The sequence below is a fragment of the Corythoichthys intestinalis genome, chromosome 4 (assembly GCF_030265065.1).
Source record: "Corythoichthys intestinalis isolate RoL2023-P3 chromosome 4, ASM3026506v1, whole genome shotgun sequence".
Classification (NCBI taxonomy): domain Eukaryota; kingdom Metazoa; phylum Chordata; class Actinopteri; order Syngnathiformes; family Syngnathidae; genus Corythoichthys; species Corythoichthys intestinalis.
In genome coordinates this window covers 8,322,920-8,348,907 of record NC_080398.1, presented here as the reverse complement: position 1 = coordinate 8,348,907, position 25,988 = coordinate 8,322,920, and the positions used below count along the sequence as shown (strand labels likewise).

The following is a 25,988-nucleotide window of genomic DNA, read 5'->3' as shown; positions in this document are numbered from 1 at the left end:
TTTGTGCTTAGTACAAGATCATCTGTCGCAATTAGCGATCTTTGACGCTCTTTTTTTTTTTTTTTTTTTTTCCTCCCCGCATACAAACTTGTTTCTCTCTCAGCGGCTGTGATTAACCTCAATGAAGTTGCTGTCCTAGCTAAGCCTTGCCTATCATTCGTCTTTGTAAGTTTTTAGTAACTTTGTGTATTGAATTTGAAAGGAAAATGTGTGTTTTGTTTTTGACGAACTTTTTCATGAAGCTAAACTGTTGAAGCTACTCACATGTGGAAAAATATGAGTGTACAACGTTTTAAATGTATTCATTTGGTATATTGCAGTTACCACGATTTGAGAGATCAATAAATTGAAGAATTTACGCCTTGCGTTTGGAGTGCTTGTTTTTGGGTTTGCTGGAATAGCGTCACTGACACACGCAGCATCAAACAGGGGAAGGGGTAAGCGCTGCCGCGCCAAGCTAATTCTGGCTGCATTTTCGACACATGAAAAATAACGAATACGTACTACTATATGACGGAAAATTTTAGTGGTTTTGTAACCGCGACGTTTTCATAGCATGGTAATCCGTGAAGGTAACTGGCACATGCCTACAAACGACCCCCCCCCCCCCCCCCTTAAAATGTTTTCTCCTCGGATCCACACGATTCACGTAGGTCATCCTTTTTGACTTCAAAACGGCGAATTTCGCCAAAAGGTGAGAGATTTTCATGCCTGATTGTAGATTTGGCTTTATGTTTTGGATCATTGTCCTGTTGGAAGATAAATCTCCGTCCCAGTCTCAGGTCTTGTGCAGATACCAACAGGTTTTCTTCCAGAATGTTCCCGTATTTGGCTGCATCCATCTTCCCGTCAATTTTAACCATCTTCCCTGTCCCTGCTGAAGAAAAGCAGGCCCAAACCATGATGCTGCCACCACCATGTTTGACAGTGGGGATGGTGTGTTCAGGGTGATGAGCTGTGTTGTTTTTACGCCAAACATATTGTTTTGCATTATGGCCAAAAAGTTCAATTTTGTTTTCATCTGACCAGAGCACCTTCTTCCACATGTTTGGTGTGTCTCCCAGGTGGCTTGTGGCAAACTTTAAACGAGACTTTTAATGGATATCTTTGAGAAATGGCTTTCTTCTTGCCACTCTTCCATAAAGGCCAGATTTGTGCAGTGTACGACTGATTGTTGTCCTACGGACAGACTCTCCCACCTCAGCTGTAGATCTCTGCAGTTCATCCAGGGTGATCATGGGCCTCTTGGCTGCATCTCTGATCAGTTTTCTCCTTGTTTGAGAAGAAAGTTTGGAAGGACGGCCGGGTCTTGGTAGATTTGCAGTGGTCTGATGCTCCTTCCATTTCAATATGATGGCTTGCATAGTGCTCCTTGAGATGTTTAAAGCTTGGGAAATCTTTTTGTATCCAAATCCGGCTTTAAACTTCTCCACAACAGTATCTCGGACCTGCCTGGTGTGTTCCTTGGTTTTCATAATGCTCTCTGCACTTTAAACAGAACCCTGAGACTATCACAGAGCAAGTGCATTAATACGGAGACTTGATTACACACAGGTGGATTCTATTTATCATCATCGGTCATTTAGGACAACATTGGATCATTCAGAGATCCTCACTGAACTTCTGGAGTGAGTTTGCTGCACTGAAAGTAAAGGGGCCGAATAATATTGCACGCCCCACTTTTCAATTTTTTATTTGTTAAAAAAGTTTAAATGATCCAATAAATGTTGTTCCACTTCACGATTGTGTCCCACTTGTTGATTCTTGACAAAAAAATGAAATTTCTTATCTTTATGTTTGAAGCCTGAGATGGCGAAAGGTTGCAAGATTCAAGTGGGCCGAATTGTTAGGTTTTGTATTTGTTTTCTCCTAGTGTAACTTGTCCCTGTGATTGCCCATTGATTTCACCTGATGTGCCTTCTCCTTGCCTATCCCCCTGTGCTCACCTGTTCCTTGTTGTCTCGTTAACCCTTGTTTGCTTGTGTGTATATAAGCTCCCATTTTCTGTTCACTCCTCGTTGCGTCATTGTCAATGTCTGTGTCTGCGTCAAAGTTGAAGTCCTGTCCTAGCCCTCGTGTTCGTCTCAGTAAGTTTTTGATATTCAGCCTTTGTTAGTGACCTAAGTTATTTGTTGATAGTTTTTTGATCACCACAGCCTTTGTTTTGTACTTTGTGCCTTTTGTTAGTTATCATTAAAGCCTTTTTGAGTTCTCTGCCACCTGCCTTGCATTTTTGTTTCACTGCTTTTGGGTCCACACAACCTACCTGCCTGCCCGCGCGTTCCCTGACAGAATACTTTTGCAAGGCACTGTATAAGACATGTTTTTTTCACACATTTTTTCCCCAAAGTATCGTTTAAAAAAAAGTTTAGTTATATAAAAATATATTTTCATCAATGGTTTTTAAGCATTTCAAATGCAATAATTATGATCAGTTTTAAGCATGTTATTGTCCCACCAAATTATGTTTAAACATGAATAAAGCAGGAAAATGCTTGGCTTTATGAAATGCTTCATTGAGCGAGTCCACTCAAATCAGCTCGCTTAAACACAATGAGTTGTCGCAGCAACTGTTTGACAAGTTAAACGATGATTGATGATCTTGCCAGAGAACCAAAGCTTAGGGTTAAAGAAATTTCAAATGTCCACCTTGCCTCCTCGGGTGTAGTTTTGGCTAAACAAAGCAAAGGTGCTAGTCACATGATCTGTTCCATTCATAATTTTGACCCACTATGAAATTCTTTGTAAGATTCTTATTCATTTCATTCAATTTTGTTGTGTTATTGCTTTACGACTTCTATAGACAACATTTCAACGGCTAGTTTGTCAGTCATTAAATGGTTTCAGGCTCCGGAGTGGCTAAGCTAGCGCCAGTCAACGGTGCCCGCTTAGCATGCCAATAAAAAATTTTTTTAAAACGATATGAACAGATCTAACAGTCAGAAAATACATTTCAAATGCAGATCAATGTTTGAAATACCCACGCAAGCAAAACAACATCAACCCCATACTGCGGTCATTCATTTTGCGGGACTTTTTTCTTCTAGAGGTGTCACGCGACCGAATTAGAGAGGAGCGCTTCGGCCACTCGTGCTCCGTCCGCCGGGGAGTCCCTTTCGTTCCCGCAAAAAAAATCGGCGGCGAAAAACCCCGCGCGATATCGCTCCGCCCCGCTTGCCGAGACGGCCCGTTCCCTGCGGAATTGCCGGATTACAAATGTTGCTTTTCATACTACAATTATTGACATGCAATGATAAGTTTGAATAACTTTGGGTCATCGGTGATTCTCATGCGTGCATGTTGTTTTTTATTGGTAAGGTAAAGCGGGCACTATTAACTCGCACTAGCTTAGCCACTCCGGAGCCCTGAAACTAAAAAATAACTAACAAAGTGCACGGAATTTGTTGAAGTCAACTACACCGACTAACTAAAACCAAACCCTGCTAACTCGAAAATGAAGCTTCATGTAAAAAAACATCTGAACATCCCCTTTAAATTCATTGTTGGGAAAGTCAATTACAAGCAATAGCATTTTTTGGTTAGAGGACTGCTGCCTTTTGTGTTCCCAAATCAAAAGTGCTCTCTTGTTCATTCGGATTTCTAAAGGGGAAAAAAGGATTTCGATCATCGGAAGTAGCCGCTTTTGTTCGGGCAGCCAAAGCCATTGTCGAGCGAACTTCGGCGGGCCGCCGGGCGGCGCTGATGAGCGACCGGCTTCTAGCCGACGACGAAACCTGGCAGGAAGGCGGCAGTCGAAGGGAACGGCGGCGACTACGAGCGAACAGAGTCCGACTCCGACCACCGTCAGCCACCGCGACACGACGGACGAGATGACGGCGGCGCGTCCAAAAGAGGACAATTAGCAAGTGCTGCCACTTTTCCGCCCAAGTAAGCCCGGAGAGCCCAAACCAAGAGCCTCACAAGCTTCCTTTTAACGATAACGGCTCTTGTTATAACACCGTTGTTACAACTGCTGGCCGGCCGATACAAGTCTGCTCACGAGGACGGCCGACAGTACGGACTGAATAACAAGTCCTCAAACAAGACAGTGTCGATTTGCAGTAGTTACAGGCTACTTACTTGTCACCAAACTTCTTGCTAAAACGGCTCCATCAACAGGTATTCGCTATTGATATTTTTTTCATGACATATTAATAACGAGTCATTGTCTAGTTGATAAAGGAATGCCATCTTTCTCAATGACTAGGCCTGCTCGATTTTCATGCCTTATTTTGGGTGCCAAAAAGAACATTTTGCCGCTCGTCACTTTCAAACACAACAATTTGTCTTTTTTCTTAGCGTCTCCAAGAGCGGGCGGCGAGTTGAGGCGGGCGCTTTTTCTCCAACTCTTTTCTGCCAACGACTTTTTTACCCTCGCGGCATGTCGGGCGGTCGCGGCGGGCGGCGAGGCGGCGAGCCGGCGGCCGTCAACCGAGGCGAACCTCTCCTGCCGTCCGTCCAGCAGCCGGGACCCCCCTTCCCCGTGAGTTCGGACCTCCCGCGCGCCAGCCCGGTGGCGTTCCTCGCCTACACGGTGCCTTGGGCGACAGCTCCCTTTGCCCCCCCCCCCCCCCCCAACACACACACACACACACTTAAAAAAAATAAAACTATCACACACAACAACAAAACAACAACAACAACAACAAAACAACAGTTGACTTCACAAAATACAGCGCATGAACTACAGTTAGCAAAACCCAACACCCCAAAACAATATTTGCTAAGAATGTTACATTTGTTAACGCGATCAGACTAGGTGTAGGTGCACAACAACAAATATTTGCAAGAGAATAGAATGTTCATTTAAAATAACATTGATATTGCAGAAATAATAAAGTGTGTCCACTTGTGACTAGTTGTCTCAGATGTGTTGACCACCTGTAGTGGTCAACATTTGCTATCTGGTGAATAACATTACATTCACAGACCTCTAAATGAGTTTTTCATATTAAACTGCATGGTTTTAACGATAAACCAACTGCAGTGAACATTTGCACGCAAGCTCCCTTCAAACCACGATATTCGCCGCTCACATCAATTATTTTGATATGATGCCAACGCTCGTAGCTGGGGAAAAAGACACAAAACCACATTCAACTCAACTATTCCTCCACCTAGCATTGTGAGGAATGTTCACGATCTATGTGCGCCACTTTTAATTCACTTTATAAGGCATACTCACATCAGTTAACGGAGGAGCAGACGGATCAACCGGGAAACCGAGCAGTTTCCAAAATAAAAGTGCTGGTCTAAATAGAAAGTAAATTCATTCAACAGCTATTAATGACTTCTTACCAGGAAGAATACACATAGGTCAAATATACAAGTAAAAAAAAAAAATCTTTGTACATTAAGAATCAAGGTGAGTGACACTTAAGTGATCCAATCCCCGCCCCTTTCCCACCTCTTTCTCCTTGTGGCGTTGCGTGCAGACAGTAACTGCGGTCTGCAGGGGGCGTCATTGCAACGCTAGGGCGCCAATTATAATATTAGACGACTCCTCGCCTGCGTGCGCCCCTGGCAATTTGCCGCCCCGCCCGGGCGACCGTGAAAGGAACCCCCGTGGCTCTCGCCGTCCGTCCATCCGTCCGTCCGTCCGTCTCTTTTCCACCTTTGACCAAGCTCCCCTTCGCGCAGGCGGCGGAGCGCAAGCCCCTCCCCCTGGCTTGCGGCGAGGAGGCCGAGTACCTCTTGGCGCTCAAGCAGGAGTTCCGAGGAGCCATGAAGACGCTGCCGGGCTTCACCCAGATCGACGCCGCTCAAAGGTCGCACGCGGGTAGGCCGGCCCCGCCCGCCCGCCGCCGCGTGCCAAACGCGCCCTTTCGTTCCGTTCTCCCTTTTCAGACGTGGAAAGATATTCGGACAAATATCACAACGGCGGCGAGCAGACGGACGCGCTGACCGACTGGATCGCAGGTACCGGCGAACGCCCGCCCGGGGGCTCTTTCGCCTCGGCCGTCGACTCAGCCATCGGCTTTCGGCCGCAGACCTGAAGAGGTTCCCGAAAGAAATACGGCCGAGCGTCGGGAGAGCCGCAAAAAAAGGTCGGAAACCCCCGGACGTCCCGTCCGTTTTGACCGGCGAGAAAACGTTAACTTCGGGCGGGACGACGGCAAAGAAAGCTGGCGCCGGCGAGCGGGAAAAAAGCCTGAGGGAAAACCGAGAAGTCGCGGTCAAGCTGGAGGTGAGCGAGCGACGTAATGCGCGGCAAAACTAAAGCGGCCTAAAACTAATGCCGACGCAGACGCTGGCGAGCGAGGAGCGCCGCCGCGGTTCTGACGACGAAGAGGAGGAGGAGGAGGAGGAGAAGAAGGAGGAGCAGGAGGAGGCGGACGACAATTACGACGAAGAAGAGCTAGAGGAGGTAAGGGAGGTCGTCGTAAAGTCACGCCGCACAAAAGCCCGAAAGTTGAAGCGTCCGTCCATCGGCAGGAAACGGATTACATCATGTCCTACTTCGACAACGGCGAAGAGTTTGGCGGCGAAAGCGACGACAACGCGGACGAAGCCGTTTACTGAAAGCCGCCGAGGTTTCGCTTGGGAAAATACTAAGTTGGACACGGCAAATACGTTGTTGGCTTTTTTTATCTTTGTTGTCTGGATTTTGGAGATTTTGCAAATAAATACAGATATAACCTCGGATGACATGCCAATTTATTGACGGATTCCATTTTGGCACAGCCGGTCCCGGTCCTCCATCGACCGCCCGTTCTGTTCCGCCACAAGGTGACTTTTAACATAAGGCCTTTCCATAAACAACCGTCACAAAAAAAGGTTTTTAAAAAAACGACCATTTTGAGAAGTCAATGAGCGGTTCCAGATTGTGACGAAACGGACGCGTTTCAGAAGGCCGTCCGGTGACTCGCCATCAGTGGTTCGGGGGGGCGGCCGCTTTGGCTTCAGGATCCTTTGGTGCTCCGGATCATCTTTTCCATCAGCTTCCACTGCTCAGGCGTGACCTGAGCAAAGCCGGCGGGCGTCAGTCTCCGGGCGGCGGCGAGCCCGAAGGACGGGACGGGAGAGAAAAGGCCCCACCTTGCGCAACTCGTTGAATTCGCCCGCCATCATGGCGTACTCGCCGCCGTCGAAGCGAACCACCTGAAGACAAAGCGGCGGGCTCGGCCGGGAGCTCGGAAACCCGCTCGGGTCGCGGTCGCTCACCGATCCCGACATCCAGCTGGCGTAGTCGCTGCACAGGTACGACGCCAGGTTGGCCAACTCGGACGCCCGGCCCAGTCGGCCCGCGGGGATGCGGCTCAGCGCGCCGGCTTCAAACTCTCCCGTGGGGTCCAGCCGGCTGAAGGCCCCCTTGGCGCAGAGAGGCCCCGGTTAGCGCGGAAGACGGGCGCTCGCCCGCGCCCGGCCCTACCTTGGTTCGGATGGGTCCGGGCTGGATCACGTTGAAACGGAGTCCGTAACGTCCCCACTCTGCCGCCAAAGACCTGAGGGGGCGGGCGCCGGGTCAGCCCCGGCCACGCGGTCCCGCCGGCGACCGCGCCGCACTTACTTGTAGAGCGCCTCTACGCCGGCCTTAGCCGCCGCGCTGGGTACCACGAACCCGGAGCCCGACTCGGCGTAAATGGTGGTGATGGCCAGGAACGCGGCGCCTGAACCCGGTGTCTTATCAGTGCCGTCCGTTCCGTTTGAGGCGGGAGGGAGGGCCCTTCCCGCCTCAAATGTATCGGACGCACGCCATCTGAACCGATCCGCGACTTTCGATTGTTGAAAGGGTTTTAGAGTCTCTGGACTCTTCTGGCGACGTCGACCACTAAGGTGACCGATGGTCCTCCTGCGGCTAATTTCAACGAGTAGCGGCGAACCCTCCCCTTTTGAACAGATTGGACGTCAAGCAGCCAATAAGGAACAAAAATGACTTCTTTCTCTGGATTCTACATATATCACTAATCCATTGGAAGCGTTGAGTTCCTTTTCCGCCGGCCCTCCAGCTTCATGGACCGAGCGTCACCCGTGGCGAAACGTCCATTTGTAGGAAATCTAAATGTGATCTTTGGCCACGGAATGAAAACATGGCAGCATCCTAAAATAAAGGCGTGCCTATTCTGTTCCCCCGACGGCCGGCTTCGGCGCCCGCCCGCCCGCCCTCTGACCTTTCTGGCTGCGAACGAGCCTCTTGCCGAGCTCCAGCGTGACGAAGGCGGTTCCGTTCAGGACGATGTCGGCGATGCTCTTCCAGGCGTTGGCCGAAAGATTTTCCGACGGGCACACAAAGTTTCCCGCCGCGTTGTTGACGATCACCTTCCGAGGGTAGGTCAGGGTGAGCGAGCCAGCGATTCCGCTTTTTTAGTCGGCCGTCCTTACGTCGGGCAGGCCCGTCAGGCTTTCCACGCGTTGGACGCAGCGCGCCACGGCCTCCGGATCTCGGACGTCCAGCTGCAGCGCGTGGACCTGGGGTACGGCGGAAGACGGCGTCAGATTCGGACAGACCGAACCGGCGGCGAACGCGCTCACCGGGTTTCCCGTCTGCCCGCTGATCTCCTCCGCCGTCTTCTGCAAGACCTCCAACTTCCTGCGGTACAATGGAGAGAGTCGCACGCGTGATGCCGCGTTCGCACCTGTCGCATTTTCTTTTCGCGCGTGGCGCCGCGGCCTCCCATACAAAGTCAATGTCATCGCGTGCGCTGGCGGAAGGGCGACCGGCGATGCGAGCGTGTTTGCGTTTTGACCAAATAGGCCCGTCGCCACGCCGTGAATTTTGGCAAAGAGAGGGCCGGGTCAATCCTTCTAAGACGGATTGGAGCGGCCGGCGACGAGGAAGCGGCCAGTCAAATGACATTTCTCGTTCGCGCCGTTTCGGCCGCCGCGCTGGAGGTGGAACTCGGCCCGCTTTGACCACAAAACAAAGTAGGACTACGAAAATAGTCACTGTGATTCAAGTCACGCTCTAATAGGAGGAGAAAAAAGTGGCCGTGTTACAAGCAGGGGCGTCACTAGTCCTAGTACGATACTGGGGCGGGGCACAGGCGAGCGAGTGAGCGAGCGAGATTTTTTTGTGCACTTATCCATCATTAAAAGTCAGAAAATGTGCATTAAACGACACACGACCAAACCAAAATAGAAGTTTCTTTTAAAAAGTGACATGTTGCTTTAGGTGGGTTACCTATCTTACCTACCCCCACGTGATGACTTTACAACACATCAAAAGGACCTTCCAACTCGGGAACCGGGATCTCCCGACACACGTGAACGCGGCATATTTCCCGAAAGCGCTTCGCAGAAGTATCGACTCGTATGCCTAAGTTAGGTGCATAAATGACCGTATTAAGGAGCCATGTGCAGATAGACCATGTGGAGTGAATATAACCATATTAAACAGGCACATTCTGTAGATCGGGAGTCTGCAACTCCGGTCCTGGAGGGCCCCTATCCAGCTTGTTTTCCATGTCTCCCTCCTTTAAAACACCTCAATCAAATGATCAGCTCATCAGCAGGAGCCTGATAACGATCCTGATTATTTGAGTCAGGTGTGTTGGAGGAGGGAGACATGGAAAACAAGCTGGCCCTCCCCAGGACCGACGTTGGCTGTAGATCAGCGGTCTCAAACCGACTCCACAAAGGGCCGCAGTGGGTCCTGGTTTTTGTTCCAACAGATCCAGCACAAACAGTTCAACCAATGAGGTTTCTACTAACATAAGCAGCACCTGATTGCAATCAACTGATTACACTTGTAAGAAACCAGATTGGTGAAAAGGTATTTGTCTCGTTTGGTTGGAATGAAATCCAGTACCCCCTGCGGCCCTTTGAGGACCGGTTTGAGACCACTGCTGTAGATGATGCTACGTAGACCTAAAGTATTTGATTTCTTTTCCCACACGGTGAAAGTTATACTGCTGTACTGCAGATCAATACTGGGGCACTAGGTCTGGCAGCACCCACGAGTACAAGATCAAATTCATTATACAGGGTTGAGAATGAGAATATGAGAATTTTGTTCCTCTAAGAAGAAACACAACAACGATCTATTTGAAATATTTCAATAGCCTGGCTAATGTCATAGCTCTCAGCTACAGTACATGTCCGTAAAATGCGTAGCTGATTACAGCTACGTTTCCATACGTAATATGACTTTTTGTTCTCATAGCAATAGTACCGCTGACATCTCGTAGTCATTTTCCCCCCCTTTTATTTGGCCCTAATGCATTACCGCAACAATAATAGTCCTTCTGTTAACAGACCCATTTCAAGGGGTAGGGGGGGGAATTCTTATAGCCGTGTAAAGAGTTTTACTAGTTTTGGTGAGAAGGTCCATTTTTGTTGTTGTTGTTCATGAACTACATTTCCACACCAACGCACATCGAGGTACCATTTAGCTTAGCGAGGAGAGGTATGAGAGTCATTTTTCTAATGTCCCAGAGCTCACAAAACTTGAAAAAAAGCGCATTTATTAAGGTTCCGTCAGCCTTAATGACGTATGTACGTATACATGAGTAAATACTGAATATATGAGTACGCCTGCCCCTCTGCTATTGGATGCATTGTTGACATTAGCACGGCGGCGCTCTGAAAACAGAGCGAGGCTCTATTTAGGGGCTCGCCTCTCGGCGCAAATTCATCGCTCACTTTCACCGAAAAGTCCGATCCAAAATACTGTAACGCCCCACATGGGGGGGAGGAGTCGGAATTGTCTTACCCACTTTATTGTGGCAACAATAATATAGATGCACAATTAGAAAATAACAGCGGGCTGCCCCGACGTGAGACCGCTATCGCGCCCCTTCTCCCATTCTTCCTACTCGCTTCCCCCTGTGTCACAGCTCCCCGTCCGATCGTCTCTTGAGGGGGCCTCGTATAGTTACGGACATTACAATACACAATGAATAGGTTGCCGCTGAACCCTCCACACTAGGCTGCTGCTAGTTTGAAAAAAAAAAAAAAAAAAAAAAACATCTCATTTGCAAGGCGTGACGGCTTTTATTTTGGTGTAGTGGTGCGCCACAATCTTTTAAATGTAGTGGAGACCCTGTTATAACACGAGAATAAAGTCATTTATCGCACTATGACCACATGAAGATTACTGGAAAAAAAATGGTCATCAAAATACCAGATTAAAGTCATTCTAGTTTTACTTTACGCAAAGCGGAAGTCATCCGCTTTCACGGGCTTCGCTTGAGTCAGGTCAGTGTCGGGTAAACGGAAAACTGCTTTTGGAGTCAAAAACAAGTTGTGACGCAAAGAGATTGAAGTCATTCTGTGACGTCCTCATTTTTCCGTGACCCCAACTGGAATTATTGGAACTACTGGAATTCGTGGACTTATATGACCTTTAGGTCTGCTTTGCGGGGCGCCATTTTGGTGCCGGCGCGGCGTAAATAACGAGAGCGAGCGAGAGACCTGCTGACGATGACGCACTGCGCCCCCAGCTGGGAGAGGACGGCGGTCATGGCGCGGCCCAGTCCGGTCCCGCCTCCCGTGATCAGGGCCGCCCGTCCTCGGAAAGTTCCGGGCGGCAGCATGGCCGTCTCCAGCGGCGGGAAGAAGCGCGACTGGGGGAGGGGCCCGACGCCCGCCGACCTGCTCCGACGAGACTGAGGACGACAAAAAAAAAAAAAAAACAGTCGGTGGCAAACGTGAACTCTTTCACCGCCTTCGACATCCGATCGTAGACGTCCGATACGTTCGGGGCGGGAGGGCGGCGGCGAAGAAACGTCGGTTCGTTTGCCGCCGACCCTCCCGCCTAAAACGGACGGGACGTCTCAGGGCCTCGATAGCCCACGCGGAGCGTGGCAAAACACTGTATTAGAGCTCCGTACATCATGCTTTACTTGCCTTTTCTATCTGGAGAGGAAATGAGATACAATTTCTCTTTATTTGGGGAGGGAGAGAAACAAAGAGACTTGACACAACGCAAATTTGTATGCTGACATGACAAAAAAAGTGCTCCATTGATAAGACACATCACGGATGGAAGTCAAGGGACAGACAACGCCAAATAAGGAAAACCTGGTAGCCCGTTTCTTTCACTACAAATGAGCGCCCTCGTGACGCCCGCACGCCAACCCAGTGTGTCATGGGTATCACTGACGTCACGAGGAAGGGTACTTGCATAAAAACCGCTGCCGCCTCCTGCTGCTGCTTTTTCTTCACCATCAGGTAAATGAAATGTTCTCGTTTTGTATTGAACAAATTTTGAGACAGGAGTTGTCTGTCCCTTTAAATCACGGACGGGAGGGCGTCAACGGCAAAGTGGGTGAAAGGTCAAACCACTGACTGGCGAGAAAAAACGTCTACAAAAGTTTCGTTTCGCGTTTAGGTAAAGAAACCGGAAAAAGAGTCGTATAGTTGTACGCTCACCCCCACAAAAGTTTGCATAGATTTCCTCCGAAGAAACGCCGACGCCATGTTGACGAGAGCCGCAGCCGCCGACCTGAGGCGGATGTACGCCTCCACCCTTTCACAATAAAGCGGAAAGGGCGGGGCGGCGACGAGTCCGCATCCTCCATTTCTCTCTGGTGGGGAGAGTCGGGCCAAAGTACGGCGTCAGATCTCGGTCGTCGCTCGATTGTTACCCGCCGAACAACCGAGACTCTTGTTTTGAAGCTCTTCCGGTGATCCTCGCCGAAATCGTCGGTCGGTCGGTCGGTCGATCGATCGATCGATCGACCGCGCGTGTGCGATGTCGTCCCGGATCGAAGGCGATCGGGATTCGGAGCCCCAACTCATTTTGATTTTCAGCGGCAAACGCAAGTCGGGAAAAGACTACGTCGCGAATCTCCTCGTCGATCGGTAAGTGGCCGTCGGATGACCGTCCGTCCGTCAGTCAGCTGTCGCGTGCCGCGCAGGTTGGGAGACGACGTCTGCGACGTGGTTCGACTCTCGGCGCCTCTCAAAGCGGCTTACGCGCAGGTGAGTGACGTCATGTCACGCCACCGGAACCGGCCCTCCACTCTCAGATGAGCCGAGCGTTCCTTCACCCCGCTCGAAAGAGTTGTCACTTCATTGTGTGGCTCTTCCCAATTCCTGCAGTATTTGACAGCAGCAAGTTGGCCTATCGTGGCCCAACATCCAAATAAGATTTTGGGGAAAAAAGCTCGCTTTCAAATTCAATTCCAAGTGGGTTTTTTGTCAACACAACTGAACTGTACTTGACAAATGCGCAACAGCCAATAGTGGCTTAGGATAATATCGACATTCCTTAAGTAGTTGTATAGAGTTCATTTGGTGTACACTTCTAGATGAAAAGAAAAATTCAACCAATGTATCGACATTCCGTGAAGTAGCCGACGGTGTCGCTCGCGCAGGAGCACGGCCTGGATCTGGAGCAGCTTTTGGGCACGGGCGCTTACAAAGAAGAGTACCGGGCCGACATGATCCGCTGGGGCGAAGCTCGGCGCCGCGGAGACCCCGGTTTCTTCTGCCGCCTGGCCACCCGAGGGGCGAGCCGGCCCGTTTGGGTAGGCGGCCCGCCTCCGTTAACGCGCGCTTTTCGCGGCTAGCCGGCGCCGTCCCGCACTCAGGTGGTGAGCGACGCGCGGCGGATGTCGGACCTTCGCTGGTTCCGGTCCCGCTTTCCCGGCCGGACTCGCTGCATCCGCGTGGAGAGCCGGCAAGAAACCCGCGGGCGGAGGGGGTGGAGCTTCACCGCAGGTACGCCGGCTCGGTCGTCCCTCCCCCTTTCGAATGACCTCCCCCTCCGTCGCAGGCGTGGACGACGCCGAGTCCGAGTGCGGCCTGGACAGCGGGGCGGACTTCCATTGGACCGTCACCAACGAGGACGACGCCCCCTCGCTGGATGAGCAGCTGCGGCCCGTCTTGGCGCTGGCGAACCAAGCCGCGGCTCCAGCGGGCGCGGCGCCGTGACTCGAGCCGCCGGCCCTGGTTCCCGATCGGACCGCCCGTTTCGCCCGACCCCCGCCGCCTCACGGAAAGAAAACGGCGATCGTAACAGAAATCCCATTTGGGGATCGACGACCGTAAAGTCAAGAGTCAAAATGATTTTTGGTATCCAAAACGAGGTCCGTGTTGAACTTCGGTTCGGGATGGAATTTGACGGCCAATAAAGATGTCGGACAAATGAGCTGGAATGTGCGTTTATTTTATTTTAGAAAAAAAAAAATACCCAAAGCTGCCAGGACGACAGCGTAAGACTCTTTCGACGGGGCGGGCGCGTCCCCGATTGGCCCCCGAACCCGGCCCGGGCCCCCGGGCTTTGGCGGAAAAAAATACTCGGAACGAGCGAACGGACGTCGGCGGAACGTTCAGCAGGAGTTGAGCTCCTCCATGGTCTGGTCCAGCGTGGCGTGGAGCTCGGCGTTGGCCGCTTTGGCCGCCGCCAGCGATTCTGTCGGAACGGGAGAGCCGTCAGGCACGGGGGCGCCGGCCGGACGAGCCCTCGCTCGCTCGCTCGCTCGCTCGCTCGCCTACCTTCCAGGTCGTCCACGCACTTCTCCAGTTTGGCCACCTGGCGCTCGGCGGACTCCGCCCGGTTCTCCGCCTGGAGAGAAAGCCCGTGCTACATAAAGTGCCAAAGCGGCGGATGGTGGCGAGCGTGCCTCACCTCTGTCAGTTTGCTCCTGAGGCTACCGATCTCCAGCTCGGAGCGCTCCTCCTGTTGGCAGAACTGCCCAGAAACGGCGGCGTGAGATAAACGCCGCGTCCCTCCGTCCGTGGCTCCCGCGCTCCTCTTACCTTCTCGGCCTGAGACTCCAAACTCCTGGACGTGGCCACCAGACTCTTCAGCTCGTCCTCCAGCTCGCGACCTTTGCTGCGTAAAGGAACGGGCGCCGTCACCGCTCGGCTCTTTTGACCCTCCCCGCCGGTCCCGATAGCAAGAGTTCAAAGAGTCGGCGGCGGCCGCCGCGTTCGGACCGGCCGCGTCGCTCGCCGAACGCGCTTTTTACCCAAAAGGTAAACGTACTTCGGCCAAAAGCATGGTCATTGATTTCCATTTGCCATTCATTTCAATGGCACAAAAAAAAAAAAAAAAACTTCCATTCACCCCTGATTGATTCCCAACCCAAGTAACTCAAACGGGAAGTGGCCCCAAAATAAACAGAAAGCGTGCCGTCACAGCAAAGCTTTTGTCTCCAGAAATGGAGCCAAAAAAATCATTGTAATCAATGGAAATCATTTTCTGGCAATATGACCTCTCTCTCAAAATATTACACATTTTTGGACTTTGTTTTCATAGTATTGACACTAGTCTTTTGACTCATCTGGTTTTTCTTTCTTTCTTTGGACTTTTGTCGACTGAATGTTAAGGAAGTTTCCGGCCATTAAAGTCACGGGAAAATGGGCCGCTTTGCTTCCTCGACTAGGCTTGCCATGCCACCCGTCCATCCCTTGAAAAAATGGAATCCTTCCCAATTGGAAATTAAAAGTGGCGTTCCGGTATGGAATATATTTCAAAAGATAAATTTCCATGGAGTTTTGGGGGATGTCCCTTCCCCCCCCACGCCTGTACAGCTTCGGGCCCGACCTTATTTCTGAACGGTGGCAACCCTGTCCTCGCCGTCGCAGAAGAATCAAATTGGCCATCTTCTCCACTGTGGCAAATAGAGCTGGGAATCTTTGGGCACCTAACGATTCGATTACGATTCAGAGGCTCCGATTCGATTATAAAACGATTATTGATGCACCCCACTCCTTTTTTTTTTTTTTTTTTTAAATTTGTTTTGTACATTAGTTCCAAAATTGTTCAAAAATCCTCTCAGGCTAAACCAAACTACTATTTCAGTATCAAGTTAACATATAGCAGTAAACAAATATACAAAAATAACAGTAAATAGAAAACTCCAGTCCCTATTCTTTATCAGCAGCTTTAAACTACTTTCAATTAATTTAATGTTGTGAATCAACCGTTAAAGTTGTTAAAATTGCTCCTGTTATTCCATAATTTCACTTTTGTCTACTTTCGACATGTAAAAGTTTTAAAACTATTTTAAAGATAGATTCAAGTCAATATTTTATCGATTTAGGAGTATTTTAGATAAAAAAGTTAATTAGGTTCGCTTGGAGGGTTCGCAACAACAGCCTTGCAGGGAAGTGTACTGCTTTAAGATGGCGGCCGTTACTAACGCCCGCATCTAGTTTTTTGTGGATGTGCTGGTAACGATACCGAAGCTATAATGCATCTAGTCCTATATAAATGATATCTACCGTAACATAATGTGGCTTGTAGCAGCTTTTCGGCAGCAGTCAGGTATGTTATTTTTTTTTTCATCTCGTGGCATGAGTTGAGCTAGAGCCGTGAGTTGAGCATTGGCATTACCCGAGGGGCCGGGTAATGAGAAGCATGATGTTTAGCTACTCTCGCTCCGTCCCTAATTGCGTACTGAAGACCGCGCGGCGTGCCGAGTGTGTCGTACTTCTGCTTTACTTGGCATATTTCAATAATCGGAATTTGGATGTTTGTGAATGGTTCTGGAATCTTCCACGGCCGAATCGCGAATAATCTAAGAATTGGAAATTTTGCACACCTCTAGTGGCAAATTTCAACGTCAACTTCAACTTCCTCGTCAAACTGGCGAAACCGCTCGTCGACAAAAAAAAAAAAAAAAAAGTGGCCTTCCGAACGCGGCGTGAGCCGAGATAGCGCGGACGGATACGGCGGACGCGTCACCTCTCGGCGAGCTCCGCTCGGGCTTCGGCACGCTCCAGTTCCTGCTCCCCCATCACTAATTTCCGGGCCACCTGTCGATCAAAGGTCGGTTCGGCTCAAGCGGAGAAATAGGCACGGGCGAGTACGGCGGGCGGTCTCACGTACTTCCTCGTATTTGCGATCGGCTTCCTCGGCGATGATCTGAGCTTGCTTGAGCTCGACGGTCAACAGTTCCATCTTCTCCTCGTCCTTCATGGCTCGCGTCTCGATGACGCGAATCCCCCTGGACGGACGGAGACGCGCGTCACGGCGGGCGGGCGACGAGTCGAGGCGGCGGCACGAACCTCTCGCTCTCGTCGGCCACCTTCTCCAGCTTGTCCAACTTATCGGTGGCGGAGGTGAGCTTCTCGTGCGTCTGGTCCAGTTTGTCTTCTGTCAACTGGAGACTGCGACTGAGCGACGCCACTTCCGCCTCCGCCTGCGAGCGAGCGAGCGAACGGGAGAGACGACGCCGGTCAGCGGGAGGCCGAGCGCCCGGGTCGGCGCGCTCACCTGTTCGCGAGCCCGCTTCTCGGCCTCCAGTTGGCACTGCAGCGTCTCGGCTCGCTCTTCGGCTTCTTCCGCTTGTCCTTGTAGGACCTTGATCTTCTTTTTGACGGCCTCGATGCTGCTCACGCCGCTCATCATTTTGCTGCCGTACTTCTAGTTGTTGCTCACGAGTTCACTCCTATAATCCGTTCAGATAAAACGTTTTGGGGAGGTATTGGGGAGGACTAAGAAATAACGTGCGCAATATATACTCTTTGAAATAGAATAGAATGGAATTGAATAGTCCGAATCGCTACACGGCGTCCCATCGTCCTTCTGCCGCCAATCGTTGACGAGCCAACGAACGATCCGTTCGAAGCGGGAGCCGACGAACGACGATTCGCCGTCCGCCCTCCAGCTCGCTCGCTCGGTTGGGACATCCAGCGCCGTCTGCGGCAGACCGTGTCCGCGCAAGCCATGATAGCAACTACAATCGAGGGAGTACGCGGCCATTCAAATAAAAAAGGTGCTATCTGTCCAGTATCGGTATCGGCCGATACCACACGGTCGGGACCCAAAAAATGGGATCTCATTGTAGTACAGCGCAAAAAAAAAAAAAAAAAAAGGTTTTTTTTTTCCCATTTTGTATAAAACATTTGTAAATTGAATTGTTTTTCTTTTTTTTAAAGACAAAACAACAACTATTTCTACAGATCTTGTGGCCAGCAAAGCAAATCTGCCACAGATGGGCCCGTCGCCATCATTTAGGAGACTCAAACGTCAACTTAACGCCATCCTATTTTGACAAAGAATGAGATTTGACTATTTCAATAGGAAATGGAACGCATCCGTGCAATGACTCGGAATGTCAAAGCCGGTCGGTAGGTCGGACATTGACGTCGAGTCGCGATCGTGACGAGCCTAGGGTGAGGCGCGCGAGTTGGAAATCCGGATCCTTTTCTTTCCGCTCGACTTCTCGCATTCTTCAAAATACACTCCAGATGTTCTGCGCTTCCGACAACAAACGTGAAGCCTTGGTATTAATAGCTCCTGGAAGGAAGGTAACAATCACCTTTGACTTCCAGACCTTCTCAACGACCTCGAGGAGTCGGCCCTGACAGATTTGGAAGCCACTTGAAATGTCACGGACTCGTTGGTATTATTTTGTATATGCGAACCAGCAAGTCAATGTCACCTGTCAAATTCGGGATTAGGTCATTGGCGACATTGAAAAGTTTCCAAGCGGTTCTTACCGAAAAGCTCTGGTCTTATAACCGCCTATCTCTCCGATGAATCGGCTGCTCCATTTTTGGCCAACACAATTGTCAATAGGCGGCAGAAATGAAAGGAGCCAAGGTGCAGCCAGCCATGGAGCAGGTTCGGGCGGGTCCGGACGTGTCGCTGACTGGCTGGCTGGCTGGCTGGCTGACGGTGACTGATTGCGCTGGCTCATGTGACGTCAGCGAACGAACGCCTTGACAGCGAGCGGCCGAATATCTGGATTCGCCGACGTTTTTCGACGACTACGCGTTGGCACACGAGAGCTAGCGCGTTAGCGGCCGAGAGACGACTGGCGTGCGTGAGCGAGGGAGTGCGTGACGCCACACTTGTTACCTGCACGAGTGGTCACAGGCTAGCGGGCTAACAGCGGGCGGGCGGAATGTCAAGTCCGAGCGGCGGCCTTTCCTCGCTGTCGGCTTCTAGCGTTCCGGCCGTCCCTCTGTTCGTCGCTCGGTCGGCTGGCTGGCTGGCTGGCTGGCACTTTTTGGAGCCGTCCCGTCCCGTCCCGCTCGTCTGGGTTAAGAACTTCCGTATTCGACCAACTCCCAAGTGGGGCTCCGCCTTCTTCCGCGTTGTTCGCCAACAGGAAGAAAGCGAGCGACGACGGAAGACATAGAGCCTTTCTCAATAAAAGCTTTCGCTATACTGTCCTTTATTGGCATTTCTTCTTTAACGCTGTATTTACAAATCATTCGAGCAAAAGTCTCTCCCAGCGTGCAGCTCGCGACAAGTTTATACAAACAGCAAATGACAGTTCTCCTGAGAACCACAAAATAAAGTTTGACGCAGTCAGAGGTCACGCGGAGATGGATGGACGGGCCGGGCCGGGCCGGGCCGGGCCGGGCCTCCCTTTCCTCTCGGGATTCTCCCAAATGGTCACGGAGGTCAAGGAGGAATGCCCTCTCCAACTTTACTGCCTGTCCCTAAAAAAGTCATCTTCATTCCTTTCTATATCTCTTTTTCTGTCTATAGTCACGTGGTCGACTTTAGCGTTACTTCAGCAGGCTGCGTTCTTAACCCTTTCATGCACAAATTGTGATCCCCCCCCCCAACCCTTACAGGGTGTTCATTGGCCGCCACGGACGTCTAGTGCCGTCCGATCCGTTTTGACCGGGCTCGGCCTTCTCCCGGTCAAAACGGATCAGACGTCTCGTGCACGGTCGAGCCTCCCGTTTTAAATGTATTTGACGTCTATGATTTTTAATGACCGAAAGAGACTATTGACTTGCAGGCTGGCAGAGGTCGCCTTTACTCCGTTACATTTATTTGAGTCACTTTTAGATAAATATGGACTAGTTTTACTAAGCCATACTTTAGACTTTTGCTCGAGTAGGTGAAAAAGAAGACTCTTTCTCTGCTACTTTAGGCACACTATTTCTTTCTCTTTATTCTAAATATGAGATTTTTTTTGCCAGCAAAGCCAACAGTAGCTCTTCCAGTTTCACCAGTGGAACGCCGCAACAATAATCACGAGTCCATAATACCGATCGGACTTAAGCTTTGCTTTCCGAGATCACGCCGTCCCGTCCGTGGCGTGGCGTCATTAAAAAATGAAGTATTTGACATAGAGCGCTGCCCTCAACATGACTGTGCGATTTTAACCCCTCTCCCAGTTTTTATTTGTCACCGATTGACCACGGAAAACCAGAGATATGATCCTTCTACATTCATAATAGAAGGAACTATTCAACGGTTGTATTCCAACTAGGAACTTTTTTCTCCACTAGAGGGCACTTATGCTCTTTGGACACTTCATTTCTGTAGATATTTTTTCTCTTGCCGTAATTCAGTGTTTGGGTTTCTTGTATTTCTTTGGCTCAATGTGGTTATTGTACAGAATAATAATAACACACCATATAGATAAGTTTGCGCTGAGAAAAAAAAAAACATTGTTTTAAATAAATAAACATCGTAAGGAGGTACTCACGACTTGAGTATTCTTTCACCAAATACTTTTTTACTCGAGTACATTTTCGGATGACTACTTTTACTTTTGTAATATGATTTTGAAGTAACGCTACTCTTACTTTTTGGCTACTTTAGCCACCTCTGCTTGCCGGACAAAGGGTTAAAGGTTTCAAGTGGAGTGAGCGCGCTCCTTTAAAGGGGTCGCGCAAACTTTTCAAACCATACCATTTGTTTTACCCGATTTTTGAAATTGTTTGGCAGGAAATTCTTTGTCGCTGGCTCATTGGCTGCAATCGATGGCGCCGATCCATTTGAAGCGGGAGGGTCGGCGGCACGCCGCACTGACAAACTCCAAGCCGTTGTTGTCGGTCGGTTCCGGCTAGTGCCCGTTTTAGCGAACAAAGGCCGTGGAGCGGGCCTTCTTTTCCAATTTGTTTTGTTCAGAAAAGAGAGGAAGAAGGAGTATCCCCAGAGGGTCCGACGGGCCGTCGTCCGTCTCCGCTCCGTTTTGCTAACGGCCGACCGGAACGGACTCTCGGTCTTTTCTCCAAACGCCGAGACAAAGCAATAAATAGCGGGCGTAGCGGGCGCTCTCTTCCTCGGGTCGCGTCTCGGCCATATTTGGCCGAGCGGGATGCCGCGCGGTGTTAACTGGGGTCCGCTCCGCACTCGCTCTCCTCCGGGATGTCTTGGAGGTCTGAAAGATCACAGGTCACGTTAGGCCGGAGCAGAACACAACCAAAGACGGGCGGGCAGTTCTTTCATCCATTCTACATGCTCACAAGCAGTTGCCCTTTTACCAGCCATTTTTACAACCGGCGGAAAAAGGGACGGGGACGGGGCCAAATAAGACGGCGGACGTCTGACCTCTGGGACTGTCGGAACGAGGAGAAATCTTCAGCGTTTGCGGCTCCTCTTCCTCCTCGTTGGCTTCCTGAAGGCCGTCCAATTGGTCCAGCGGGTCGTGGGTGGCCAACGGAGCCAGGGGGTGGAGTTCCAGCTCTCTGCTGCCCCGCCGCCTCCTCCCCTGTTTAAAGTCGGCGGGTCAAGGAGAGCTTTCGGAGGAAGCGGCGGCGGAGCGTTCCCTACCTCTCCCCGGATGACGTCGCTCAAGTCTCCGTCGCTGCTCCTCCTGGTGCCCGGCTGCCCCTCCTTTTTCCCGGGTTCCTCCTCCCTGCGCCGCAGCCGCTTGACTTCCTCCTGCAGGAGCTCCACCTGCCGCCTCAAGAGCGCCGCCTCGCCGCCGGCGTCCAGGCCCGTGTCCCGCGACACCGAGCGACAGAGGCGGGGTCCGGAGGCGGGCCCGACGAGCAGCTCTACCGCCGAGTCCTGGCGAACGACGGCGGCCTGGAGCGGGAGAGCGGACGGACGGGTCAGCGCATGGAGAGGACGCTCGGCCGACCCGCCGGAGCTCCGACCTGAAGGGCGTGAAGCTGCGCGCTCGCGCCGACCAGATGCCGGCGCACTTCCTGCGGAAAGCGTACGATGAGCGGGGTGGGACGCCGACGCGCGCTTGCGGTCGGTCGGCGCTCACCTCCTTCAGCGTGTCTTCCTGCGGCCGGTTTCCGTTGCCGTCCTGCCACGAAGGGGGGGCCAAAAGGAACTTTTGCTTACGCAACATCCGCAACACGTGAGGCGATGTCGTCGGTAGGTCCGTTTACCTTTGAAGAGTCCGGCTCCGACGAAGCAGGATGCGAGGCATTTTCAGAAGGCGGGCGCTCCAGGTCGCCGTTGACGACGCAGGCTTTGATGATGCGGCATCCCGCCAGCAGGAGGCCCAGCTTGTCCACTGCGGGTCAAGAAGAAGAGGGTCAGCTCCGGGGGCGGACGGCCGACGCGAGGGATGGCGCCCGACCTTCGCGGATGGCGCCGGTCAGCAGCGGCTCGGCGGGAGGCGCCTGCGCGCCGTCCGCTCGAAACAACTTCCTGCAGTTGGCTTCGGGGGCGCCGTCTCCCGCGGCGCTCCTTCCCGTGGCTTCCGCCAGCTCCGAGAACAACGTCACGCGCTCCTGAAGGAGCTCCAACACCTCGCGGTCCTTCTGCAAGATGTCCGCTGAGAGGAGAAGAAGACCAAAGGGATTGGCATAATACATACATTTCTTGCAATTCTTACGAGGAGGACCATTGGTGCCGTCCGTCTGCTTTCCTTGACCTTTTTCATGGTAGGGCTATTTTAACGAGAAAGGTTTAAGGCCCTAAGGATCAAAAAGCAGCAAGAAATTGTCACTAAATTGGCGCAAAGATGACCAAATCTGCACTTTTGCCAGAGAACGGATATGAGAAAAGACCCCTGTGTCCGTCATCCAAGACCAATGAAAATTGGCGTCCGACACGCAGACTCAAAAAGGGAAAGCGCAGCCTACGCCCCCCGTTGGTCCTCTTTACCAAAGGAGTGCTTGAGATTTCCGCATACGGTAGTCCGTTCTAAGAAAGACGTTGGCAAAATTGATGGCGGGGGGCAACTCAGTCAATAATCCAAAGCAGACACAATTTATCATAATTACTATGGTATGAAAAAGTATCTGAAAAGTATCTTGAAAGTGAAAAGTATCTTTTGGAATTTCTCACATTTCAGCATGAAATCACCACCAAATGTGATCTGTTCTTTGTCAAAATCAGACAGATGAAAAACAAAAAACTGTGCCATCACTTTTAATATTTTGTCCCCCCACCCCCCTTTTTGGCAGCAATAACTTCAACCGGACGCTTCCTGTAGCTGCAGATGAGTCCGGCACATCGATCAGGCCCATTCTTCTCTACAAAATAGCTGTCATTCAGTCAGATGAATCGCTGTCTTGAGGTCATGCCACAGCATCTCAATGGGGTTCAAGTCTGGACTTTGACTTGGCAACTCCAGAACGTGTATTTTGTTCTTCTGAAACCATTCTACAGTTGATTTACTTCTGTGTTTTGGATCCTTGTCTTGTTGCAGCGTCCATCCTCTTTTTAGCTTCAACTGTCTGACAGACGGCCTCAGGTTTTCCTGCCAAACTTTTGAATGGATCCTTCCATTAATGATTGCAAGTTATCCTGGCCCTGAGGCAGCAAACAGCCCCAAATCATGAGGCTCCCTCCACCATGCGTCACGGTGGGGATGAGGTGTTGCTGTTCCATTTTTCCTCCACACATGACATTGTGTGTTACTCCCAAACAATTCAATTTTGGTTTCATCGGTCCGCAAAATATTTTGCCGAAACTTCTGTGGAGTGTCCAAGTGCCTTTTGGCGAACATTAAACGAGCAGCAAAAAAAAAAAAAAAAAAAAAAAAAAAAAAAAAAAAAAAAACACACACCAAAAAAAAAAAAACAGTGGCTTCCTCCGTGAGGTCCTCTCATGCACCATTCTTGGCCATATAGTTGATGAGTGCACAGAGATATTGGATTGTGCCAGTGAATTCTCTCTAGATTCTCTCGGACTGTTTTTTTTTTACCTCTCTGAGTATTCTGCGCTGAAGTCTTGGGGTCATCTTTGGTGGACGAAGTCTTGGGGTCATCTTTGGTGGACGGCCATTCCTTGGGAGAGAAGCAACAGTGGCAAACTCTCCATTTGTTGACAACTGTCAATTGATGAACATCCATCCAGACTTTTAGAGATGGTTTTGTATCCTTTGGCAGGTTTATACAAATCGACAATCCTTGATCGCAGGTGTTCAGACGGCTATTTTGACCGAGCCATGATGCGCATCAGACAATGCCTGGTGTGTGTTTTATAGTGGGCAGGGTAGCTTTAAACCCCTCGTCAGGGATTGGGCACACACCTGACTAAAAATGTTTGCTAAATATTGGTTTCAATTGCTCTTTAAATCTCCTTAGGCAGAGGGTTCACTGATTTTTCCCCTTTCTGTCACTGTTTGCATGCTTTCCTCATTAAAATATGAAAACCTATAAATGTTTGCGTGCTTTTAGTTCAAGCAGACACTGTATTTTATTTTGACAAAGATCAGACCACTTTGATGGTCATTTGATGAAGAAATGTGAGAAATTCCAAAAGGTTCAGATACTTTTTCATACCACTGCATTTCAAAGGTAGGCTATTGTAAACATGCCAATGTGGTCGATTTTCGCATTAGCGGTCAAAAGTAGAAGATGCCATTTCTGCAGGAATTGCCATATTAGCTTTGCTGCTACGACACTTCTTCCTGTTCATTTTGGAGTCACTTCCTATAGATTTGGGGACATTACTTCCTGCCTGCTGCTTTGGGGGCATTTTGGCAGGTCTGCAGTTTCCGTCGATAAATCCATATAATTGAGGCATTGAAAGATTTTTGTGCCGTGTCCTCAGACCTGCTTCAGGTGGAAATCTCAACCCCCCAATGTTCCACTCAAAGTTACACCCTTGGCGATAGCAGACGGACGGGACGAGTTGAACCGATAACCAAGCGTCACCTTTAAGCCGGCGTAGTAAAGCTTTGTCTTCCGTTTCAATCAGGGGGAAGTCTTCTCTGGACGGACAACTGAGGAGAGACAGAGTAAAAAGGACCGCTCCGACGGGGCGGGGCGGGTGGGGCGGCGCCAGCGCTACCTGACCGAAGCCTGTTGTATGGCGTTCATCCAAGCCCGCCTCTCGTCTTTGGAGGCGGCGTGCAGCTCGTACATCTCCGGGGGGGCCGAGTCGCTGATCAGGTACATGCCTCGCTCCTGATTGGCTATATCTCGGACAATCAGCTTGGTCAGAGACACCACCGGAGACTTGTCCTGTCACACGCGTGCGTCATCTAGCTACCGCGGGCGGGCCGGAGGGAGGGAGCGACCGCGCTTTTCGGCGAGCACTTACGAAGGACGCGAAGGTGTACTTTTGGTCTTTCTCTTGGAGGAATACCAAGATGTCCGACATCAGCAGGACGCGCACGTCTGGACGGGCGAGAAAGGCGCGCCCGTTAGGCCGGCCCGGGCTGCTTCCCCGTCCCTGCCCGCCCGTCCTACCTTTCATCCTGGAGCCCTGGACCTTCCAGAGGAGCGAGCCCTCGCGGAGGAGCTTCCGTCGCGAGAGCTCTCCGCCTCGGAAGGCGCCTCCGCCGCGGACTTCCGCTCGAGCCCGGGGGTCCAGCCGGGCTTGGACCTCCTGAAGCCTCCCGGCGCGCTCCAGCTCCAGCACCTCCCGATCCACCGAGCCGATCAGTTCCTTGAGGAGGACCAGGGCCCGGCCGAGGGCCCGCGCCTCGTCCTCGTCGCCTGACGGGAGCCCCGTTAGCGCGCCGAGGAAGGGCGGCCGGCCGGCCGTTCTCGACGGAAAGTGCCGTACCTTTGGTGTTGTCCAGAATCCTCTGGAGGAGAACCGGGTACTTGGTGATCCTCTGCGTGACCAGCAAGATGCACTCCTGGACGCCGTGGCGACGCAGCAGGGGCCCGCGGCAGGCGCGCTGAGCGGGACGGTAAAGCCGGTCGGTAAAAGGCCGGCTTCGACGGCCGACGGAGGCAAGCGGGACGGTAAAGCCGGTCGGTAAAAGGCCGGCTTCGACGGCCGACGGAGGCAATCGGACTTTTCTTTGCGACGAAGACGACGAACCCCGAGCTTTGTTCCGGGCGAGCGACCTTAGAAGCGCTATTCAGAAACTATGCCGGGAAGGAGACCGACTCCAAATGTTCTTCCAAAAAAAGTGTCCGATCGCCTCCTCCGCAACGAGCGAGACCGATAATCTAGGAGCGTATGTTCGCGGGTGCGGTCTTTTCCTCTGACAGATCTGGCGCAGAACCAACGCTGAAATTAGCGGCAC

The 25,988-nt window shown here is 51.3% G+C and overlaps 5 protein-coding genes across 7 annotated transcripts in view; 2 read left to right on the top strand and 3 right to left on the bottom strand.

Moving 5' to 3' along the window:
• The first annotated feature begins 1,833 nt into the window (after positions 1-1,833).
• Positions 1,834-6,679, top strand: LOC130914225 (DNA-directed RNA polymerase III subunit RPC7-like). Of its 2 annotated transcripts, XM_057833223.1 has the most exons (8): positions 1,837-2,087; positions 3,607-4,119; positions 4,300-4,483; positions 5,641-5,779; positions 5,848-5,919; positions 5,991-6,187; positions 6,248-6,367; positions 6,436-6,639. In XM_057833223.1, the coding sequence occupies exons 3-8, from the start codon at positions 4,382-4,384 to the stop codon at positions 6,520-6,522; spliced, it is 717 nt and encodes a 238-aa protein (XP_057689206.1). In that variant the 5' UTR covers positions 1,837-2,087; positions 3,607-4,119; positions 4,300-4,381; the 3' UTR covers positions 6,523-6,639. The 2 variants fall into 2 exon arrangements, with proteins under 2 accessions (XP_057689205.1, XP_057689206.1); XM_057833222.1 differs by having other exon boundaries at positions 1,834-2,087; positions 6,248-6,679.
• On the bottom strand, positions 6,641-12,792 carry decr1 (2,4-dienoyl CoA reductase 1, mitochondrial). Its single transcript, XM_057833221.1, has 10 exons — positions 12,313-12,792; positions 11,353-11,546; positions 8,473-8,530; positions 8,323-8,409; positions 8,112-8,259; positions 7,511-7,610; positions 7,373-7,445; positions 7,165-7,311; positions 7,039-7,101; positions 6,641-6,962 (listed from the first exon to the last, which is right to left on the bottom strand). Exons 1-10 carry the CDS (start codon positions 12,358-12,360, stop codon positions 6,903-6,905), a joined length of 978 nt encoding a protein of 325 aa, XP_057689204.1. The 5' UTR covers positions 12,361-12,792; the 3' UTR covers positions 6,641-6,902.
• On the top strand, positions 12,109-14,817 carry pmvk (phosphomevalonate kinase). Its single transcript, XM_057833230.1, has 5 exons — positions 12,109-12,744; positions 12,801-12,864; positions 13,260-13,412; positions 13,476-13,605; positions 13,661-14,817. The coding sequence occupies exons 1-5, from the start codon at positions 12,635-12,637 to the stop codon at positions 13,816-13,818; spliced, it is 615 nt and encodes a 204-aa protein (XP_057689213.1). The 5' UTR covers positions 12,109-12,634; the 3' UTR covers positions 13,819-14,817.
• On the bottom strand, positions 14,033-18,943 carry LOC130914227 (tropomyosin alpha-4 chain-like). Of its 2 annotated transcripts, none has more exons than XM_057833228.1 (9): positions 18,701-18,943; positions 17,111-17,285; positions 16,903-17,036; positions 16,724-16,841; positions 16,580-16,650; positions 14,647-14,722; positions 14,516-14,578; positions 14,383-14,452; positions 14,033-14,299 (listed from the first exon to the last, which is right to left on the bottom strand). In XM_057833228.1, exons 2-9 carry the CDS (start codon positions 17,243-17,245, stop codon positions 14,217-14,219), a joined length of 750 nt encoding a protein of 249 aa, XP_057689211.1. In that variant the 5' UTR covers positions 17,246-17,285; positions 18,701-18,943; the 3' UTR covers positions 14,033-14,216. The 2 variants fall into 2 exon arrangements, with proteins under 2 accessions (XP_057689211.1, XP_057689212.1); XM_057833229.1 differs by lacking the exon at positions 18,701-18,943 and adding an exon at positions 18,340-18,565.
• A 1,831-nt stretch (positions 18,944-20,774) lies between these two features.
• Positions 20,775-25,988, bottom strand: part of LOC130914223 (rho guanine nucleotide exchange factor 2-like) — a 9,563-nt gene continuing 4,349 nt past the window's right edge. Inside the window, exons 10-21 of the mRNA XM_057833220.1 lie at positions 25,517-25,634; positions 25,198-25,446; positions 25,049-25,125; positions 24,797-24,969; positions 24,661-24,728; positions 22,131-22,328; positions 21,937-22,064; positions 21,810-21,851; positions 21,694-21,744; positions 21,365-21,622; positions 21,143-21,302; positions 20,775-20,972 (exon numbers count right to left, since the gene is read on the bottom strand). Of these exons, the coding sequence (XP_057689203.1) occupies positions 20,923-20,972; positions 21,143-21,302; positions 21,365-21,622; positions 21,694-21,744; positions 21,810-21,851; positions 21,937-22,064; positions 22,131-22,328; positions 24,661-24,728; positions 24,797-24,969; positions 25,049-25,125; positions 25,198-25,446; positions 25,517-25,634 (1,572 nt within the window). The 3' untranslated portion in view covers positions 20,775-20,922. The remainder of the gene's footprint in view (positions 20,973-21,142; positions 21,303-21,364; positions 21,623-21,693; positions 21,745-21,809; positions 21,852-21,936; positions 22,065-22,130; positions 22,329-24,660; positions 24,729-24,796; positions 24,970-25,048; positions 25,126-25,197; positions 25,447-25,516; positions 25,635-25,988) is intronic.

Excerpts from the sequence above, each read along its gene's own strand:
- LOC130914225 (XM_057833222.1), top strand. The coding sequence starts at position 4,382 with ATGTCGGGCGGTCGCGGCGGGCGGCGAGGCGGCGAGCCGGCGGCCGTC. Across the intron at positions 4,484-5,640 it reads AGCCGGGACCCCCCTTCCCC|GCGGCGGAGCGCAAGCCCCT; the intron begins GTGAGTTCGGAC and ends CCCTTCGCGCAG. Across the intron at positions 5,780-5,847 it reads CGCTCAAAGGTCGCACGCGG|ACGTGGAAAGATATTCGGAC; the intron begins GTAGGCCGGCCC and ends CTCCCTTTTCAG.
- decr1 (XM_057833221.1), bottom strand. The coding sequence starts at position 12,360 with ATGGCGTCGGCGTTTCTTCGGAGGAAATCTATGCAAACTTTTGTGGGG. Across the intron at positions 7,446-7,510 it reads GGCGTAGAGGCGCTCTACAA|GTCTTTGGCGGCAGAGTGGG; the intron begins GTAAGTGCGGCG and ends CCGCCCCCTCAG. Across the intron at positions 6,963-7,038 it reads AATTCAACGAGTTGCGCAAG|GTCACGCCTGAGCAGTGGAA; the intron begins GTGGGGCCTTTT and ends GGCTTTGCTCAG.
- pmvk (XM_057833230.1), top strand. The coding sequence starts at position 12,635 with ATGTCGTCCCGGATCGAAGGCGATCGGGATTCGGAGCCCCAACTCATT. Across the intron at positions 12,745-12,800 it reads GCGAATCTCCTCGTCGATCG|GTTGGGAGACGACGTCTGCG; the intron begins GTAAGTGGCCGT and ends CGTGCCGCGCAG. Across the intron at positions 13,413-13,475 it reads GGGCGAGCCGGCCCGTTTGG|GTGGTGAGCGACGCGCGGCG; the intron begins GTAGGCGGCCCG and ends TCCCGCACTCAG.
- LOC130914227 (XM_057833228.1), bottom strand. The coding sequence starts at position 17,245 with ATGATGAGCGGCGTGAGCAGCATCGAGGCCGTCAAAAAGAAGATCAAG. Across the intron at positions 16,842-16,902 it reads GTGGCCGACGAGAGCGAGAG|GGGGATTCGCGTCATCGAGA; the intron begins GTTCGTGCCGCC and ends CCGTCCGTCCAG. Across the intron at positions 16,651-16,723 it reads CCGATCGCAAATACGAGGAA|GTGGCCCGGAAATTAGTGAT; the intron begins GTACGTGAGACC and ends TTTGATCGACAG.